The 20,770-nt window shown below is 33.2% G+C and overlaps 1 protein-coding gene across 1 annotated transcript; it reads right to left on the reverse strand.

Moving 5' to 3' along the window:
• Positions 1–724: 724 nt before the first annotated feature.
• Positions 725–17,031, reverse strand: LOC127566380 (uncharacterized). Its single transcript, XM_052008449.1, has 4 exons — positions 16,945–17,031; positions 14,894–14,970; positions 8,646–8,725; positions 725–874 (listed from the first exon to the last, which is right to left on the reverse strand). The coding sequence occupies exons 1-4, from the start codon at positions 17,029–17,031 to the stop codon at positions 816–818; spliced, it is 303 nt and encodes a 100-aa protein (XP_051864409.1). The 3' UTR covers positions 725–815.
• Between the last annotated feature and the right edge of the window lie 3,739 nt (positions 17,032–20,770).

The raw sequence follows: 20,770 nt of genomic DNA on the forward strand, positions 1-20,770 counted from the left end.
CTTGCGATCCTAGAAATATGTGTCCTTTGAATATGCGGCAGGATGCGGCCGAGATATAGCGGTTTTTCCAAAAAATACCATACTTGCACCCTCAAAGTATGCTACAAAATTTTAATTTAAATGTAATGTAATAATTTTTTGCAGCATACTTTCAGGCTGAACTTGAAGACTGCTAATTTAAACCAAATAAAAACAACGCGCTTTATTGAAATTTTGTAATGTTAATTTAAATTTATTGATTTATAATTTACAAATATTTTGCAATAATTTAAGAATTAGTGAAGTGTTCTGTGGGTAAGTAAAATCCAACAAATGCAAGGCCTGTAAAGAGATTGAAGAAAAAATAGAACACGTTTATTTAAAGGACATTACATTGAGTATGGTAAGTTTAATATTTATTGAATAACATTATTGATTTAATTACTTATTTTATTTATTATTAATTTCATTATTTCATTATTCAAACAAAACCAATACGCAATACAATTCAGCGACTTCAAATTACTAAATAATATTTGCATATAGATTTATTTGGAGTTTTCTTTTTGTGTTGCTTTAAATTGTGAAATCGAAAAGAACGTATTTAAGACTTGTGAATGTCTTCAATCATTTGTGAATAAGTCTCTTAATTGAAGAATTCTTAGTTTACCTGCTCAGCCATTTGAACAACATTTAAAGGCGACAACAAGGACCTTGCAACCATTTATTTATGCGTGTGTGTGTGTGTGTGAGATTACGTATGTGAGTTGATTTCACTGGAAGTGGAGCATTTCATCAAGTCTTTACCCAGGAGTCTCGTTAATTACACAATTCCATTACTTTTGCTTGTGGATAGTAAAGTTTTGCGATTTCTGCAATTTAACTTTCCCGCTGTCTGCGCAAAATACAAGAACAAGAACGAAAGAGAGAGTGAGAGGGAGAACTACTGCGAAGAAAAGAAGAAAGATACGTAATTATGTGCTTATGTACGTGGTCCATGGACACATTCATCTGAAGACATCACACACAAGAGCTATTATTCTACATACTCCCCGCAAAATAGACTTGACAAACCCGCAGACAAAACACCACAAGAAGGACATCAACAACAACAACAGCGGACAAAAGGACACAACAAAAATGCTCGTGTAATGCATGGACACGTACGGCTAATTAATGGGCCTTTGTTTGCCTCGACATTTGTCAGTGCGAATAATGCGATGTAATCGCATATGTCATCCAGTTTGTGACACATGTCAAGCAGAAAAAGACGTGCGCCTTCCCCTTTCCCTTTCCACTCTTCTTCTCACTCCTCAACTATTATGAATCGATGCTGTCACAAATATTGAAATTCTGAGTTTTGTGTCTCATTCAAATCGAGCGGAAAATAACAAAATAAAGATAACTTGTTGAATCAAATTGTAAGGAATCTAACATATGAAGTATAAGAAGTGTTAAGTTATTGTTATGTTATTTTTATTAAAGCATAGATTACAAAAAAGTTTATAACCTACCGTAAATTTGACTACGTACAAGTGTGCTAAAGTTAATATTATAATAATTTGTATTTACATATGAAAGCAATTAAAGCACATGTTAGAAAGCTTGAAAAATGAAAGCAAGCACAATAGTTTTTAGTTTAAAACATTTCTGTTGATTACCAAATATTATATTAATACTCGGGTTGCAATACTTTTGCAGGAATCTAGGGAATGTTTAAGTCAACAAATTTGTGAAAAGATCGAAATAAAAACAAGTAAGAAAGCTTCAGTTGAGTGTGCTCGACTGCCCATTTTTAATGCCAGCAAAACAGTGCGGTATTAGTTTGAAAATATACCAAATGAATTTACCGCAAAATTTCTAAAAATACATATATCAAAAGCTATATTTGGTATATTGATATAGTATAGCAAAAAAATCTAAAAATATACCTAATGCTATAGTTGGTATATTGATATAGAACTATATGAAAAATATACCATAGAGTGTAAAATATACCATATTGTCAGCCAAAGCAACTAAGACCTGTAGTTAGTTGGTCTATAACAACGGAAAACAAGTGCAAAACGAAGAATCTGCTACATTATTATTATTTATTATTATTATTATTTTTTTATTTTATTGTTCAATTGATCTTATGAAAATCCAATTGCAATCATACGCAACTTTGCTGAGCTAATTGTCGCGCTGAAATGTATGCTACAAAAATGTGAAAAAATTTGGAAATTTGCAGATTTCAAGAAGCAATTACTTACAAATATATATATGTATGTACATATCCAGCAATATTCATTAATGTAAAATATATATTTAATAATGAAAAAATTAAAAAAGTTTCGTAAGCATTACTCTCAATTTCTATAGTATTCTAAAACTGAACGTTAGGCTCAATTAAGTGACTGCTAACCAAAACTTAGAAAATTCTTAACTTAAAGTATTTCCCAAAAATGTATGCTATAATAAATAATGAATAATAATTAGTAAGAAAAACTATTCGATTTTTCTCTTATTAATACAATATAAATTTGGAATTTATATCAAATGTTCTTGTAATCAAGATGTGTTTACTAACATTAGGAATTGTAAATTTCTTTTTGATTTTAGTAGTTTTTTCAGTGTATATTAGTACACTATATGTGTATCTCTATCAATCTGAAGCCAATCTTTAAAGCCCTGTATACTTATCCTAATAATAGAAGTTGGCCTTTTCTTTTAGTAATTAGAAAAAAAAAAACGATTATTCTTAGTTGTTAGAGTATTCGCTATTCGCATATTCTGGCTGCTGCTGTTCGTTCAGAGCTATTTACGAGCTTTATTTCGGGTTGCGCTTTTGCTTGGCGTTTCCGCATTATTACTCACAACTTGACACAGACATTTTCGCAGGTCACCGTCGCCATCGGAAGGGAAGGGAAGGGAAGGGAAGGGAAAGGACATACAAATGGGCATATAAACACATACATAACATCAAGCAGGAGAAACGCGACAACTGCCTGGCTAGCCTGGCTAGCCTTGTGGGACATATTGACCAGAGAGAGAGAACAGAGCTGGAGAGTTGGAGTCGGAAACGTAATGAGCGTACCCGCCCACACACACACATACACACACACACACACACAGGGTCGCAAAATGTTCACAGGATGCGCTCTCGCATCATGATGGACGCACACAACAAAGCAATTTGCAAAACAACAGAACAGAGGAAGGAACAAAAACAAAAAGAAGTAGAAGAAGAAGAAGAAGAGAAACAATAACAATGATGCACGCGATACTTAAGAAAGTTTTGCGACGGGGCGGCTCCATAATTAGAATCATTGAAAGCTGCTTCGTGCCTCGCTTCATTTGCTTTTGGCCACTTCGATAAAATTGTCCCCACATTATTGTGACTGCAGCAGCTCGAGGAGAAGGAAGAGAGTGGAGAAGGGTCGTCCATCGATGGCCAAACGACACGACATTTGACCCAAGAAGGTGTGGAGACGAAGGTAGAGAGGGAGACGGAGAGAGAGAGGAGGTGTTGTGCCAAATGAGAAAACAATGCCCGAATAACGACTCTCCGATGTGCATTAAAAGATTTATTTCTTTGCCGAATAAATGAAGTTCTTCTCTTTTTTTTTTATGACCTTTTGTGTGGGCGGCAGCGACTCTGTTAATGAGTGTGTCTACCATATATGTGTGTGTGTGTGTATTAGGTATATATACTCGTACTCCTCACTTCTTATACCCGGTAGAAGGGTATTCCAACTTTGTGACTGCGCAAAACTTATGTAAAAGGCAGAAGGAAACATCTCCGACCCTAAAAAGTGTGTATTATCTGGTATATTTTTCACTATGTGGTATATTTTGAATGTAGTACTTCATCGATATACCAAATGTAGCCTTTGGTATATTTTTTGGTATTTTTGCTGTATTAATTTGGTATATTTTTATAATACTACCAAACTGTTTTGCATTTTGTGACTGCGGAAAACTTATGTAAAAGGCAGAAGGAAACATCTCCGTCCCTAAAAAGTGTGTATTATCTGGTATATTTTTCACTCTATGGTATATTTTGATTGTAGTACTTCATCGATATACCAAATGTAGCCTTTAGTATATTTTTTGGTATTTTTGCAGTATTCATTTGGTATATTTTTATAATACTACCACACTGTTTGGCATTTATTCAATAATGTTACCGGGTATCTGATAGTCGAGCACTCCCGACTGTAGCTTTCTTACTTGTTACTTCTGTGTGCTACTCTCTCAGTCACTTGCTTTGCTATTGTCGATGCCCAGTTTCGATGCTGTTATTGATGTGGTTACCCAGAGATGATCACGTGACACGAGACTTGAGATAAATGTGTATATTGTGTTTTAGAGTTTTATAAATTATTGGCAAATTTCTTTAGAAAAATTAAAAAAAACTTAAAAATTGCTTTTCATATATCACGTAATATATAAAAAGTGTCTCTACTTTTGTTCAATTTTACACAACACTTGAAGAAAAGAACACAATTCAAAAGTGAAGAGATTTGTCGTCTAGTTCTAGAACAGAAAATCGAAAATAATAATAACACATAAGAAAACTACAGACAGGTGTGCTCGACTATGAGATATCCGCTACTCATATAACAATAAAACCATGTTCTACAAACATACCACAAAAATACTAAAATATACTGTATTTGGAATATCGATATTGAACTACAATACATTATTGAGATGTTCAAAATATACCAGATTGTCAGCTAATGATCCGATTACAGTAGGATTTTTTTTCTATACAAAACTATTTCATTAATACCTTCTACAATTTGTTATCTGATCGCAACCAAATTATCAGGAATCATATATACCTATGGGTAGCGGGTATAATAATAAAATGTAGCTCTACATTTTTTGCTTTTTAAACAAATTTGTTAAAATTATTCTTACTTCATTTTAAGTAACAAGTAGATTAACTTTGCGACTAAATTTGGCAACTAGCTTAGTTCCAAATGAATTTTTCATGAAAATTCATGATCATTCCATGAATTTTAACACAATATATTATTATCTTCAGATTTCAATTGTCGCTGCTTTCTATGACATTTTGTAAATATTCAATTGCAATTTAAAAAATGTAAATAAATCTTGCTATAATTCTCTCACATAAGTTCATGATAAATTGGTTATTATTTCAAAAAATAGGTTAACCCAAAATAAATGGTTAAATTTGCTAGCTCAATTGCAGCATAAAGATTATCGTTGTTGATGTATAAATATTTGTTTAAATTATAAATATATGACAATTTGAAAACTTTTTTTTTTTAATTTTAAATGTGAAATACAAATGTTAAGGCATTAAATGAAAACTTTACAAACAATTTGTTCATTTAAATTCGTGATAAACATAAATTTGTATTTTCATTTAAGCTGACTACTTTTAAAGACTTTTCTATCGATATACTTGTTCGTGTCACGCGCTCCTCTCTAGTCGCAAATTTACCTTTGGCTTTCGCAGTAAAGAGCACAGAACACAGAACACAGAAGCACTTGCATAATGGTTGTGGCGTAGATTGGCGAGGACATCCATTAAATACTAACTTCCTCTCACATGAAGTATTGTTCACTGAGTGTATGTGTGTATGACTGTATATGTGTGTGTGTGTGTGTAATGTGTGTAATCGCTGAGTAGTTAAATGCCCTCTAGTTATATTTATGTGGGTTGCAGCAAGTTTAATGCGCTTTTCTATCACAACTCTACAAATCACAGCAAATTTATTTGCCTGCTGCAGACAACAACAGCACAACACACATTACACCCACAAACACACACATACACACAGACACACATATACATACTCGTACTGTAATTAGAGTACGCACAATATAAAGGCAATTTTCCCCAACTTTGTGTAGAGATAAGACGAAGAGAATTCGTCGGAGACTCTTTAAAGTGCTTTCGAGTGCAATGCAATGCACATAAATCCATAATCCAAATGCTTCTCCCCAATTATAGTTAGCACAAATCGTAAGAGGATCATTATTCACGATTCGAAATGCACGTTTATTAAACAATTTGCCAAAGATTGCTTACAGTTGGGGGTCTCAAGCAGTTGAAATACGCATTTGTTTAGAGAAAGTAAACTAATTCAAATTCACAAATACCCAAAATTTCACTTAAGTGCTCCAGTATTTTAATATATAGTTATATAATATATGTTATATGTTATCTATTTCAATTGTCAAACTATGATACAAATTTTGTATGGTCATACAAATATTTAAAAATATTTTAAATATATTTTAAAATAATAAAGAAAATGTTCACTTTATGCTCTCTCGGCAATTCCAAGAACTCTCTTTATCTCTCTCTCTTCTGGTGTTAGTTATGCGCTCATTCCTTTTAAGAATCTGTACTTCTAAATGAATAATTTAAGCTATGTATATTGAACATTTTGTTTGGTATATCGAGATACTTTTACGTTGAAAATATACCGTGGAGTACTACATCCAGCAAATTGTCAACCAACTGACTAATACCAAAGGCTATATTTGGTATATTGATATAGTACTTCACTCAAAATATACCATTAAATACAAAATATACCAGATTGTCAACCAAACCAAGGAAGACCCAATTGGAGTAGGAGTTTTTTTTTTTTGTAAATGTTGTTATTGTATGTATCTAAAATAGTCGCTCTAGCTTCAAAATTACGCTTGTTATTTTTTTTGCTTAATTTTCTTTTAAGAATTTGAAAAAAAAACTTAATCTACGTGCGAGCATAAGAAATTCTGTTGGAAAAACTATAGCTCTATTTTGTATAGACTCTGAGATCCAGTGTTTCATACGAACAGACGGACAGACGGACAAACGGACAGTCGGAGATGCTTCCTTTTTGCTTGTTGCATACATTTCCTGCAGACACAAAATTATAATACTCTTTTACTTAATGGGGCATTAAAATACAGAAGACACTGGCATCAACCTAAGGATTTTCTCGAAGAATTTAAGTATTTGAATATTTGTATAAACTATTTAAATATTCCATGCATTAATTGTATAATATATCATATATGAGATTATCTGTTAGGTATTATATTTTTTGTTGATTTAACTGTTTTAAGTAAAAAATGTCAAAGTGTCTGTTCATATTATTTTCCAATATTGTGTTCAAATTATACTCAAATATGTGATATACCATTAGTATATACTAAAGAAAAGACGAGATATTTGAAGTAAGTAAACTATAGTCGAGTGAGTGTGTTGACTGAAAGATACTCCCTTCCCATTTTGAATAATGCAAACAATGCGGTATTATTCTTAAAGTATACCAAAAATATACCCCAAAAATACTAAGATATACCGAAGGTTCTACTTGGTATATCGTTAAAGTACTAGATTCGTGGTCAAAACATACTAGAATGTCAGCCAAAGCAGCTGAAACCCGAAAATATTATATAGCTCTATCTATTATAGTTTCTAAGATCTAGATTTTCATACGGACAGACGGACAGACAGACAGAGACACAAATTCTTATAAAACGTTAAATTATTATACACTGCAGAATTATTTTGTATTTTGTAGTTTTCCATCTACTTCAGCTTCAGCTTCAGCTTTAGATTCAGTTTCAGTTTGAGCAGCTGCTGCTGCATGTGCGTGTGCAGAAAGAAAGTAATATTTATAGGGAGAAAAGGGAGAAAGGGAGAGAAGGAAGGGCGTGTGCTGTTTTTGGGCGAATGCAAAACCAATAAATCTTTATACAGGCCACAAATTATTGATTGGCATTGGCTATGGATATAGATATGGATATGGATTGTGGTCTCGTTGGACTCGTGCTCATGGCCATGAGACACGCAAATGGACATATGGACAAAACATATTACGGCAATGTTCCCCTGGCTGCCTCTCCCTCCACACACTTTCCCCCTCTCTCTCTTCCCTTGTGTCGTTGTAATGGGATAAATAAATAATGCAAATAAATAACGCTGAAATAAAATCAAATGCAATGACGAATTATGATGCTAGATGTATCTCTCTCTCTTGAGCTGTGTGTTGTGTGTCCCCGTTGTCCTGTCTGATTGGGGCAGCTCGTAAATCACTGACAATCGTAGTGTCCCTCTCCCTCTCTGTCTCTTCTGATTAGCGAGTACAACACACACACACATACTTGTCTTCTCTCCCTCTCCTCTCGATATCTAGAGCGAGAGGTCAGAGACTGGTGTCAAGTGCCAAGGGCATTCTGAATATGTATGAAGTGTGTGTTGTATAGTTTATGAAGAAGGGCATATCTGTCCATCTCTCTCTCTCTCTTCAACTCACTCACTCACTCTTACTAAGCGTATTTTGTCATAAATATTAAACGAACTTATCTCTTTCGTCTTTGTTTGCCAACAAAAAAATGTATCATTTGAGCCAAGTTTGTTAATTATTTATGCTGCCATGTTTCATATTTTGCTGCCCGTTGCAGCTGATTTATGACATCTCACACATTTACGAACTCACATACATGTCTTGACATGCTGTGACATGCTTGCGCATGTTTTCGCCTGCGTTTTCCGTGGGGAACACTGAAACTGGCTCCAACTTAACTCAAAGCAAACTCAACTTCGATATCTGATTCATTTCATATTAGAATCTGCAGTCAAGTGTTTTTCGCAAATCTTTTTCTTTTCTTTTCTTTTTGAGATTAAATTAGTCACAAACCTTTAAATGAAGTATTTAATGTCTTCATCTCCACCACAATTGTTGTCGAACATTCTTCGGTCAATGCTTCCTCTGTTTTTCTGTAAAAAGAAGAAAAATCTTTTAATGCAAAGTTTGTTAAACAAATATTTTCTTCGAACATGCTCTTCATGCTCTTCTAATAAAAAACTGCGCTGTGAAATCACATATATGTATATGTTTTTAAATAAATTATAATATTATAATATTACTGGATACTACAGTTCATTTGCATACGCACACATGCAGAAAAGGTTTAGCAGAGTTTGGTCACACTGTTTGCTTTTAATTTTTCCTAACTATTTATCTTTCAAATTTCTTTGTTTTTTTTTTGTAATTAATGCATATAGTATGGTTAAATTTTGTTTATTTCCTTAACTTTCCATTAGTAAACTCGAATTTAAAATGGATTACGATATATTTATGGTGTTCATATACACATTACCCATTGCAATGGATGAAAGTATTTAAATATACTATATTCATGCCATGGCAGTCTTAAATATTTGGTACAAAAAATTAATTATAGTCTTTTAGAGTGATACAAAAATTTGTTAGCTTGAACATATACAAAATAATGTTTATTATAGCAGCCGCTGCAATAGTTTATTCTATGGTATATTTGGAAGAAAATGGTATTTTTGTTATACCAAACAACACTTTTGGTATATTATGAGTTAGCGCTCTCAGTTGTATGCTCGAATATTCTATTATACATATTATACTATGTTGGATGGAATAAAATAGATAATTCGTTATACAAAACACTTTTGGTATATTAATATAGAATATGAGGTTTATCACTTTTGTGCTCGAGGATTCTATTATACTATGTCTACTATGCACATTGTGTTTTATTGTTTCAGTAGAAAAATATTTTGTACTCTATGGTATATTATGGAATAGCGTGGTATTTTCGTTATACCAAACAAAACATTTGGTATATTATGAGTATGTTCGTCGTTCTCACTTTTATGCTCGAAAACTCTATTCTATATTGTTTTTCATTGTTGCAATAGAAAAATTGTTTGTATGCCATGGAATGAAATGGTATTTTCGTAATACCAAACAACACTTTTGGTATTTTATTATAGTATATTAGCGTACTCACTTTAATGCTTGAAAATTCTATTATACTATGTTTACTATGCACATTGTATTTTATTGTTTGTTTTATTAAGTATTCTATGGTATATTTGAAATATTATGGTATTTTAGTTATACCAAACAACAAATTTGGTATATTATGAGTATGTTCGTCGTTCTCACTTTATGATTATGATGTTTTTCATTGTTGCAATAGAAAAATATGTTGTATGCCATGGAATGAAAAGGTATTTTCGTAATACCAAACAACACTTTTGGTATTTTATTATAGTATATTAGCGTACTCACTTTTATGCTTGGAAATTCTATTATACTATGTTCTATATGTATTGTACATTGAAAATTTTATTGTTTTAGTAAAAACTCCAATTGTGCTGCTCTCTTTTTGTTTTGTTTTAAAAATGCATCAACCACTTTTGAGCCTTAAAATCAAATAAAAACCAATACAGCAAGCAATCCTTCGTTGATGTTTTTTTTGGGACAATTGTTAATTGCAAAAGGAATATTGGTGGATGCTTAAAGCGTAGCTATAATTTAGTTGAATTGGACGAGAGGTCGGTCTATGCGATACATGTGCTGATTTATAGCTCTACTTAGTTGAGACGCCCCCTTTGACCAAGCGAAGCAGCTGAGTCTCTAGCGGAGGTAAATGAGTGTGTGTGTGTATGTATGTGTTGGGCATGTTAAGAGCCGAGTTGAGTTGAGTTGAGTCAGATTCGTTGCGGTTTCAATGTCCATCTATGTGGCGGGATCGTCATCAGTTTCAGTTGAGTTTTGTGTCCGAGTATCGAATGCGGACATCGAGAGTATCGGACGGAATACGGATACGTCGTATATGGTTGAAGTGCAATAAAGTCGAATTTAATTGCCCGTTTGAAATGAGCAAACTTAATGGACAATGACTCATTAACACTGACACGTCAAACAATAATGGCGTGTCTGGGGCGGCTGTTTGGCGCAAAAAGGAAAACGGAAAGGCGGAAATTGAAATAACGCTTCCTGCGCCAAAATGGAACGACAACGACAACGCACAGCTCAACACAGCAGCGAACCGAACGAAACACGTCCTCATCGACTTGGATGTGGATGTCGAAGACGCTGAGCAGCGGACATGTCCATGGCCATGACAAAAGCTTTGCCATGCCACCGACTCGAAGGAGCACATCAAAAGAATGCCAAGACACACACTCGTACACTGAGAGAAAATGTGGTGCGCGAAATTGAAATTCATTTTAAGAATATAAAGCATACATGTAATTATATATCATATATGTATATAAAGTGGTAAATTTTTAGTATTTTTAGTTTGATTATATCAAGTGGTATATTTTTAGTATTTTGCAAGATATTAGTTTGATATAACGATATACCGAATATATCAAGTGGTATATTTTTAGTATTTTGCAATATATTAGTTTGCCAAAAAGATATACCAAATATATCAAGTGGTATATTTTTAGTATTTTGCAATATATTAGTTTGATATAATGATATACCAAATATATCAAGTGGTATATTTTTAGTATTTTGCAATATATTAGTTTGATATATAATTATATACCAAATATATCAATTTGTATATTTTAAATATTTTGCAATATATTAGTTTGATATAATCATATACCAAATATATCAAGTGGTATATTTTTAGTATTTTGCAATATATTAGTTTGATATAATGATATACCAAATATATCAAGGGGTATATTTTTAGTATTTTGCAATATATTAGTTTGATATAATGATATACCAAATATATCAAGTGGTATATTTTTAGTATTTTGCAATATATTAGTTTGATATAACGGTATACCAAATATATCAAGTGGTATATTTTTAGTATTTTTCAATATATTAGTTTGATATAATGATATACCAAATATATCAAGTGGTATATTTTTAGTATTTTGCAATATATTAGTTTGATATAAAGATATTTTAGTATTTTTCCAGAATATTAGTTTGATATATTCAAGGCATTGTATTTTATATTACTGAAATATATACATACATATATTGTTACTATAGAAATTTTCGTTAAATAAACATTGTTTTGCTTTATTAAATATTTGCACATAATTTTTAAGTAAAGCAATACAAAAACGACAACTATTCATTATACGCACTACTCATAGCATAGAAGATCGTATATTTTGTACTTTCTAGTATATTTTGCACCCTATAATATATTTACAGTGTGGTATTTCATCAATATATAATACGTAGACTTTTGGTATATTTTAGAATTTGTGCGGTATATTAATTCGATATATTTTACCGCACTGTTTTGCTTTTAGCTTTCTTACTTGTTTTTTTTTTTAAATTTAATTTTAAATCATTCAACTTTTGACAAATTTTTTACTCAAAATAATAATAATTATTATATTATTTAAAAATATTCAGTACCTTCAAATTAGGCTTAACAAATAATAAAATAAATTTGAAAAATAAGGAATTAAAGAGCAAATGATTTTTGTTATACTTTGAAATCATAAATGACTTTAACATCTATCGAAATTTAAAGTACATTTAAATACTTAAATTCATCAAGTTTAAACTTGGAAATGTAAAAAATAGATTATAACAAAAAAACATCTATATTTAATAGATTGTTTAACAACACATATTATAGAAGAAATTTAATGAAATAATCATATACATTAAAAGTAATGTGGAAATAAACTATTATTATTATTATTAAAGTATAGATTTCAAATAAATTTATAACCTAGCTTAAATTTACAAGCGCTGGCAGCTTTCAGCTTCGAAATCAACTAATTTCAACTATCGACTTTTGTTCTAAGTATTGATTTGATGGACTTTTTCTTACTGTGCACAGACACACACTCTTTTGCAACATACACACACACACACACACACACACACACACACACACACACACACACACACACACACACACACACACACACACACACACACACACACACACACACACACACACACACACACACACACACACACACACACACATCGGAGAGAGAGAGAGCGACGCACTCGGCACAAGAAAAAAAAGCAATTAAGGACGTTGAAAGCAATCTTAAGCGCTGGCTGACGGTGACAGTAACGATGACAGGAAGGCAGGCATAGGCTTTGGAAGGGGAGAGGAGTGGAGAGTGTCGAGTGTAGAGTGTAGAGTGGAGGGGTGCGGTGTGGTGCTCTGTGTCCTGTGCTGAGGGGTGCAGCATGTGAACTCTCATGTCTGATGGCAGCAGCAAAAGGTCCTTAAGGATGTGACATGAAATGCTTATCAGCAAACGCAGGCGGACAAACGAACGAACGCACTTTTAACACAACATATGTGTGTGTAACACACACACTCACACACACACACACACACATAGAGAGGAGAGAGACTCAACAGCACGCCCATGAAATTAGTTTTCCCATAGATAAAACTGACTGTGGGTGTCAATTAAGCAACTCTGTTCAAGCCAAGCGCATCGAATGAGTTCAATCAAAATGTAGCAGGCGTCTTTGCCTCTTTAAATGGCCACACACTCGCGCACACACACACAGACACACACACACACACAGACACATTCATACACACTCATTCAGTGTTTGTCTAGAAAATTATTGGACTGCCATCGACTAATGAATAATGCTCCTGATTTGAGTCGCTTTATTGGGCCACAGGCAAACTTGCCCCACTTGCCACACTCTTGCCACACACTTGCCACACGTTGCATGTCGCCCATACAAATGAAGTGGCGAGCTTTTTATTCGCACTTAATTGCAATGCAAAGCGATGAAACAATAAAGGACAACGCCTAATTATGTATTCCTCGACCAAACACCAAACACCAAATACCAAATACCCAAACAACTCACAATTCGACGTGATTTATTCGTCATTATTATTTTAGTATTCGTTGGATTGTTCTCGTCGTTGAGCATATGCAACACTCGATTTAATGCTGCCAAAGATTATCACCTCATAATTCACTTATTGCACATTTTGTGATCGCGAAATTAAGATATTGAACAGTCAAGTGTTAAAGAGTTGGCAAAAGTTTAATATTTTTTTTTTCATATATTTTTTGAATAACAAGTGAATTAATTTTAGCTCGAGTTGAAAAATACTGATTAAGAACGATAAAGTTACTACTAGATACAAACATAGTGTGGTATTTTAAAAATATACCAAATTAATATACCGAGGATTATTTTTGGTATATTGATATACACAATTTCGTTCAAAATATACTAGATTGCCAAATATCGGAACGCTTAAATCAAAACAGTGTGATATTAGCTAAAATATACTAAATAAATATACCGAGGATTATATGTAGTATGTTGTTCTTTCGTTTAAAATATACCATAGAGTAAAAAATATACCACATATTGCTAAAAAATCGCAACTCCAGTATTAAAACTATCTTGCTACGCGTGACAAAAATCTAAATATTAAAATTATAGGTGTATTTCTTATAGTCTTTGAGAATTAGGTGGTCATACGGAATGAAGGAAGGACAGTCGGACAGTCGGCTTTATCGCCACTACTGTTGATGTTGATCATGAATTTATATACTTCATGGGGTAATTAATTCTTCTGTCTGTTACATTTGTTAGGCTCAAAGTTATAATACTCTTCTATCCTACTAGTAAATAAGGCATTATTTATTTGATTTTCTTTATTATATACATACATAAAATAAGAATTTTCCCCATCATGCAAATAATTATTATTTAAATATGTACTTATTTAATAATAAAGCAAATGTTTTTTTTATAAAAACAAGTCATTAGGCTGGTCTAGCTATTGTACTAAGTACTATAAAATTGAATTCTAACTTGATTCTACAATCATAACAAATAAATGAAAAATTGGAATATGCATTCCATTCAATTATTGCCTTGTTAACTGTAAATTACGATATTGATGCGAAATGGAAGCCAACTCTAAAGTATTATTTCTATACTAACATATATAAGTTAATCTTGTTGCTCTCATGTTTTTCGCCAGAAACCTGAGACTAAAAACTGGTCCAAAGAAAAAGTTATTTGTTGATTGCAAATGATTTTAGTCGAAAAATCCTAACAATGCAATATTTCTCTGGCACTCCTATGAATAATGCTATTTTTTATTTTTAACTTACCTTTGCGTTATTCTAATTGTTGAAGTGTGCAAGAAGTTTGCTTGACAAATAAACTTTCCAAAAAAAATGTTGTATTGCTATAATTTGAAGAAAAAAATTGTTGAAATTTATTGGATATAAAATAAAATTTGGTTAAGGATGACCTACAACTGACATATAACATACTACATCAACTATCTAACATAATTCTGCAAATTAATTAGGAACTCAACAAAAACTTGAATACCTAAAAAACATAGTATGGAAAAGTAAGAGATTTGTGGTTGAAGAAAAAATTTGGACTCCACCGTTTAGACATATGTATAAATATATAATTTTATTATACCCGCTGCCCGTTGGGTAGAAGGGTATTATAACTTAGTGGCTACAACAGGCTGATGGACTCATCTCCGACTATAAAGTATGTATATATATTCTGGATGAGCGTAAACATACAAGATCATATAAAAATGTCCGTCTGCGCGTCTGTCTGTTTACAGTTGATTCTTAGCTGCTTGGTTAGTTTTTGATATTGGTATATTTTATATGAAATAGTATATTGGTATAATAAATATAGTTTCTGGTATATTTTAGTACTTTTCCAGTTAGGTTTATACTGTTACTATTACTATTACTATATATTATTACATATTTTATATGTTATTGTATATTGCTAAACCAACTATAACTTTCGGTGCATTTTAAAATTGTCCAGGTTGAAAACTCGTGTATTTTCTATCCAATGGTATATTTGAGACGTAATAGTATGTACTATATATGTGTATACCAAATATAACTTGCGGTATATGCGGTATATAGTTTTCTAGTCAGGTGCTTGGCTTAAAATTTCGCGTATTGTGTACTCAATGGTTTTTTTTTCTGTGTAATAGTATATTAATATACTAAATATGGCTTATAGTATATTTAAGTATTTTTTCAATTATCTGCTTTGACGAAAATCTCGCATATTTTGTAATAGTATATTGATATACCAAATGTAGCTTGCGTTAGATTTTAGTATTTTGTCCAATATATTATTTTGGATATATTTCCAAGTATAATACCGAACTCAATAGATTTCATTGAAAACTCATTCATTGGCCGGGTATCTCTTAGTCGAGCACACTCGCCTGTAGCTTTCTTACTTGTCGTTTTTTTTTATATTTTTGGTGGCCGCTTAATGCCTGGGATCAGAGTGTCGGTCATATTGTTGCGTTGGCTTTTGTTTTTCTTTTGAATTTTTCATAAAGGCGGAAAACACGAATATTGTGGACATTAAAATGCCACAAAACGTTTTATAGTAATTTTTCATCTTTTCGCCGGCCTCGCCTCGCTTCGCCTCGCTTCGCCTCGCCTCAGTCTGGACGAAGGGGCTGTGAAAAGTGGTTGAGTATTCGGTTGGGTTGGGTTCGGTTTGGTTTGGTTTGGTTGGGTTCGGTTGGGTTTTTGCGTATTTGGTGGGGGTAGTTTTTGGTCGTGGAATGTTGTCGACGACGTTGTTTCAAACGTTGAGCTCACGCTGTGAAGTAACACGGCACACGACGCATCTAGGCTGATAAATTTTTATCTTTGTATGACAAGTTAATAATGTGCCACAGACCGGAGAGAAGGAAGAACGAACGAAAAAAGGAAGAAGGTCAGATGGACGGACGGACGGACAGACGGACAGACGGACAGAGTGAGAGCCGCGACTGATGTTTATTGAAATTTTCGGTGGACTTTTAACGGATTTATTGTGATTTTTAGGTCACGTGACTGTTTAGGAATTTCCTCAACCTCCTCCTCCTCCGCTCCTTTGTAATTGTTTTTTGTTGTTGTTTGATTCATGCGACTGATAGCGTAAAACAATTTGTAATGATTGCACAAACATTAGCATATGCCAGACTCGATTTCGAAACAGGGTATTTTCTACAGGGTATGCGGAGTGTGTATTGATTGGCGCGAGTATTATCGATTGTATTTGACCACCAGCAGTAGCTCCGTGGAGAGTAACAAATTCAAAAGTAACGCACACACACTCGACAGTTTTTGTGCCCTGAAAATTGTTTTACATTCATATCTCGCAAAATTACGACACCCTGGGGAAGAAGACAGCCGCTGGTCAGCTTCTCCGTCATCTCCAACTCCAACTCCGATGCCAACTCCGACTTCGTTCTCATCTCATTTTCGTTGCGCACACACGTCTCATCGATATGCAGACCAAAAACCGAGGGGAAAAGGGAAGGAGAAGAGACGACTTGAAGCACCTTTTGCCGTTAAGTATAAATCTTTTGGCAAATAACGGGAGAGAATCACAGGCCAAAAACCGAAAATGTTTAGTATTCGCAGCACATCGCACTCACACACATCGCATCGATGGCATATTGGAAACTCTCAACCTCAACCTCAACCTTAACTTTTGAGGTTGAAGGTAAAAAATATATATAGTATAATCTGTAGAGTGAGAGAATTCAGTCGTAAAAATTTGTATACCATTTTTAAGGGATTCTTTTCAATTTATTATACATAGTTGTGGCCCCATCAATTCCACTTTATGAATTTATATTCAGCTCTCCTCAATGAGGGAAAACCCCGTAGGAAAGTTTAAATAAATTAAATTACCTTGGAAAAAAAAAATTGAAAGTGCAAATTGTAAAAGATCTTTTTCAACTAGGGGATGCGCTATCTCTTCACTTTGATAATTGGATTTTCATGGAATTGAGGAAATAAATGATTTCCACTTCAAGCATTGTACTCTAGAATTTCTTCTGTGAAATTATTGAATAATAATTTTGATACTTATCAAATCGATTGCTTTAGCTAATATGCTTCTTTCCCCGTTCTATTCGAAAACTCAGCTGGTTTTTAGTTATTTATTACGGAATACATGGATCTCTTTAGCCCTTTTTTTGTTTGTGCCTTTTTACCACACTCGCAAATCACATTTACATTTTATTGGTACGTCGTTGTTATTGTTTCCCAATGTGTGCCATTTTCTATACTATATGCATAGTTTATGGATTATGGTCGAGAATGAGAAACGAAACAGAAGAGAGAGGAGAGAGGGGGCCACTGGTCACCAGCTGACATCTAAGCAATTATCATATTTATTGGAGTAGCAATCGGTTAACATAAAGCTTAAGGTTAGAGATACATATTACTCATAATTTCGGTAAATAATAAAAGTTCGATTTTCGGTTAGTTCGAAAAAAGAACTAATACACTTTGTAGTTAAATACCAATGAAGTACTTTAAAGCGGCTAATATCTTAATAAAGATTCCTGGAACTTTGATTACGTTCGAATAAAAATGATAAAAGTTATTTATAAAATATTTGTGTATGGCAGTCTGGTATATTTTGACCTCTGCGGTATACTATGTTTCGAATGTAGTACTTCATTGTTATACCAAATATGGGCTTCGATATATTTTAGTATTTTGCGGTATATTTTAAGAATAATACTGCACTACTTTGCTTGTATTGAAAATGGGTAGCGGATATTTCACACATAATTCTTTTTTTTATTTTTTATACGATTCAAATATTAACAATTAACTGTGTTATGTTGCTATATTAACGTGACCATTAGTGTGAAATTAATGCTTAAAAATAATATACTCAAATATACTAAAGCCTCCATTTGTTATATCAATATACTCTTACATTCAAACCATAGAGTACAAAATATACCAGATTGTTAACCAAATCATGGTTTTACTATAGATCACATTTGGTATATCGATATACTAGCACATTCAAAATATACCAAAGAGTATGAAAGATATATCAGACTGTCAGACAAAGCAGATCACATTTGGTATATTAATATTCTATTACATTCAAAATATACTGTATAGTATAAAAAATATACCATATTGTCAGACAAAGCTTGGCTTGACTAAAGACCACATTTGGTATATCGATATACTAACACATTCCAAATATACCAAAGAGTATGAAATATGTACCAGATTGTCAGACAAAGCAGATCACATTTGGTATATTAATATACTATTATATTCAAAATATACAGTATAAAAAATATACCATATTGTCAGACAAAGCTTGGCTTGACTAAAAACCACATTTGGTATATCGATATACTAGCACATTCAAAATATACCAAAGAGTATGAATGATATACCAGATTGCCAGACAAAGCAGGTCGCATTTGGTATATTAATATTCTATTACATTCAAAGTATACAGTATAAAAAATATACCATATTATCAGACAAAGCTTGGCTTTACTTAAGACCACATTTGGTATATCGGTATACTATTACTTTCAAAATATACCATAGATTTTAAAATATACCAAATTGTTTCGTTTAATACATTTCTTATTTCATAATTTGCTAATCTGTAATGATTTAATATACAAATTTGTTTGAACAAATCTGTTGCATACTTTCAGGCGCCACATTCCACTAAGTTATAATTGCTGAGCTGAGGTCTTCCTTAGTCTCTTTCTCTGGCGTTTGATTGTAATCCATGCACTCCATAATGAGGTAAACCTGTAGTCTGAGCTTTAGAATTTCGTTTGCAGTTTGAGTTGAGTTTTTTAGTTGCTTCAGTAATTTGAAAATTGCGCTGGCTTATCAAAATGTTATCAAATGTGTTTGTTCGTGTGTTTACCGCTTCATTGCAATGTATATGTAAGTAATAGAAACAATTTATTGTATCTTCCCCCTCTACCACTCTCTCTCTCTCTCTCTCTCTCTCTCTATTCCCCTTCGCAACTTTCCCCCTTCAAGAATATTGCTTAAATAAATGTAAATTTGCATTGCCCAGAAAACAGAAGCTGAAATAGAAGCCGCTGTCGCTTCCTTCTGGCCATAATGACGAAACGTCTCGCAGCTTGTTTGCTCTACGAGAGATGCGTGGGTAGAGGGGAAAGGGGAAAGGGGAGGGGTGGTATGAACGGAAGGCGGGTTTTGTCCTTTCTAAACGTTCTATAATTTGCTTATTATGCGCTTCATGCTGCTCGCTTTTATGTTTTGCCACGTTTTTTTTTTGTTCTTCTCCTTGGCACCCAGAGCATAAAATACACGCCGCACCCTCTGCAGCTACTACACCTTCCCCTTCCCCTTCCCCTTGCCCTTCCCTTCCCTTACTTCTCACTGCTTGCCACACGCGCATCAAGCGGAAGCTTGAAGGCCCCCGTGGTCCTTGCTTCGTCGTCGTCGTCCTGCTGCTGCTGCCATTCAATGGTTCATATTTTGTCATAATTTATGTCGCTTTGGGTGTTGTTGCTGATGTTGTTTTGTTGGCCTTAACTTTGCCATTGGCTTCTTACTGCTTACTGCTTACTGCTTGCCACTCTCTGCTGGTGGCATCCACATCGGTGGCATCGCCATCAGGACACCTTTTTTGGCAGTGGTTGATTTGCTTGCAAATTTATTAAAAATCTTCTGGTTGCTTCATTTTATTACGACGCATTCGTCAGAAGACGCAAGAGCGCAGCTAAAGCACAACAGCGAGGGATGCCAAATACAAATCGAGGGTTGCCACAAAGAATGCAATTTCTTTTTAGCTTTGGCTGACAATATGGTATATTTTACACTTCATGGTATATTTTGAATGTAATACTAAACAGATAGCATTTCGTATATTTGTAGTATTTTTGGTATATTATGATCTCTGTGGTATATATCGAATGCAGTACTACATCGATATATCAAATATACCCTTCAACACATTTTAGTATTTTTTTGGTATATTACATCGGAATGTTTAAGAATAATGAGTAGTGGGTACATACAATGTTACATATTTTCTATTCTTTGATCATTTTTTTAACTTTATGGTATAGCAATATACCGAATAGCTATCAGTATATTTCAGTATTTTGGTATTTCATAAGAATAAAGGGTATTTGAGCACACTCAAACAAATATTTTTTTCTATAAGTAACT

Source organism: Drosophila albomicans, chromosome X (assembly GCF_009650485.2).
Source record: "Drosophila albomicans strain 15112-1751.03 chromosome X, ASM965048v2, whole genome shotgun sequence".
Lineage (NCBI taxonomy): Eukaryota > Metazoa > Arthropoda > Insecta > Diptera > Drosophilidae > Drosophila > Drosophila albomicans.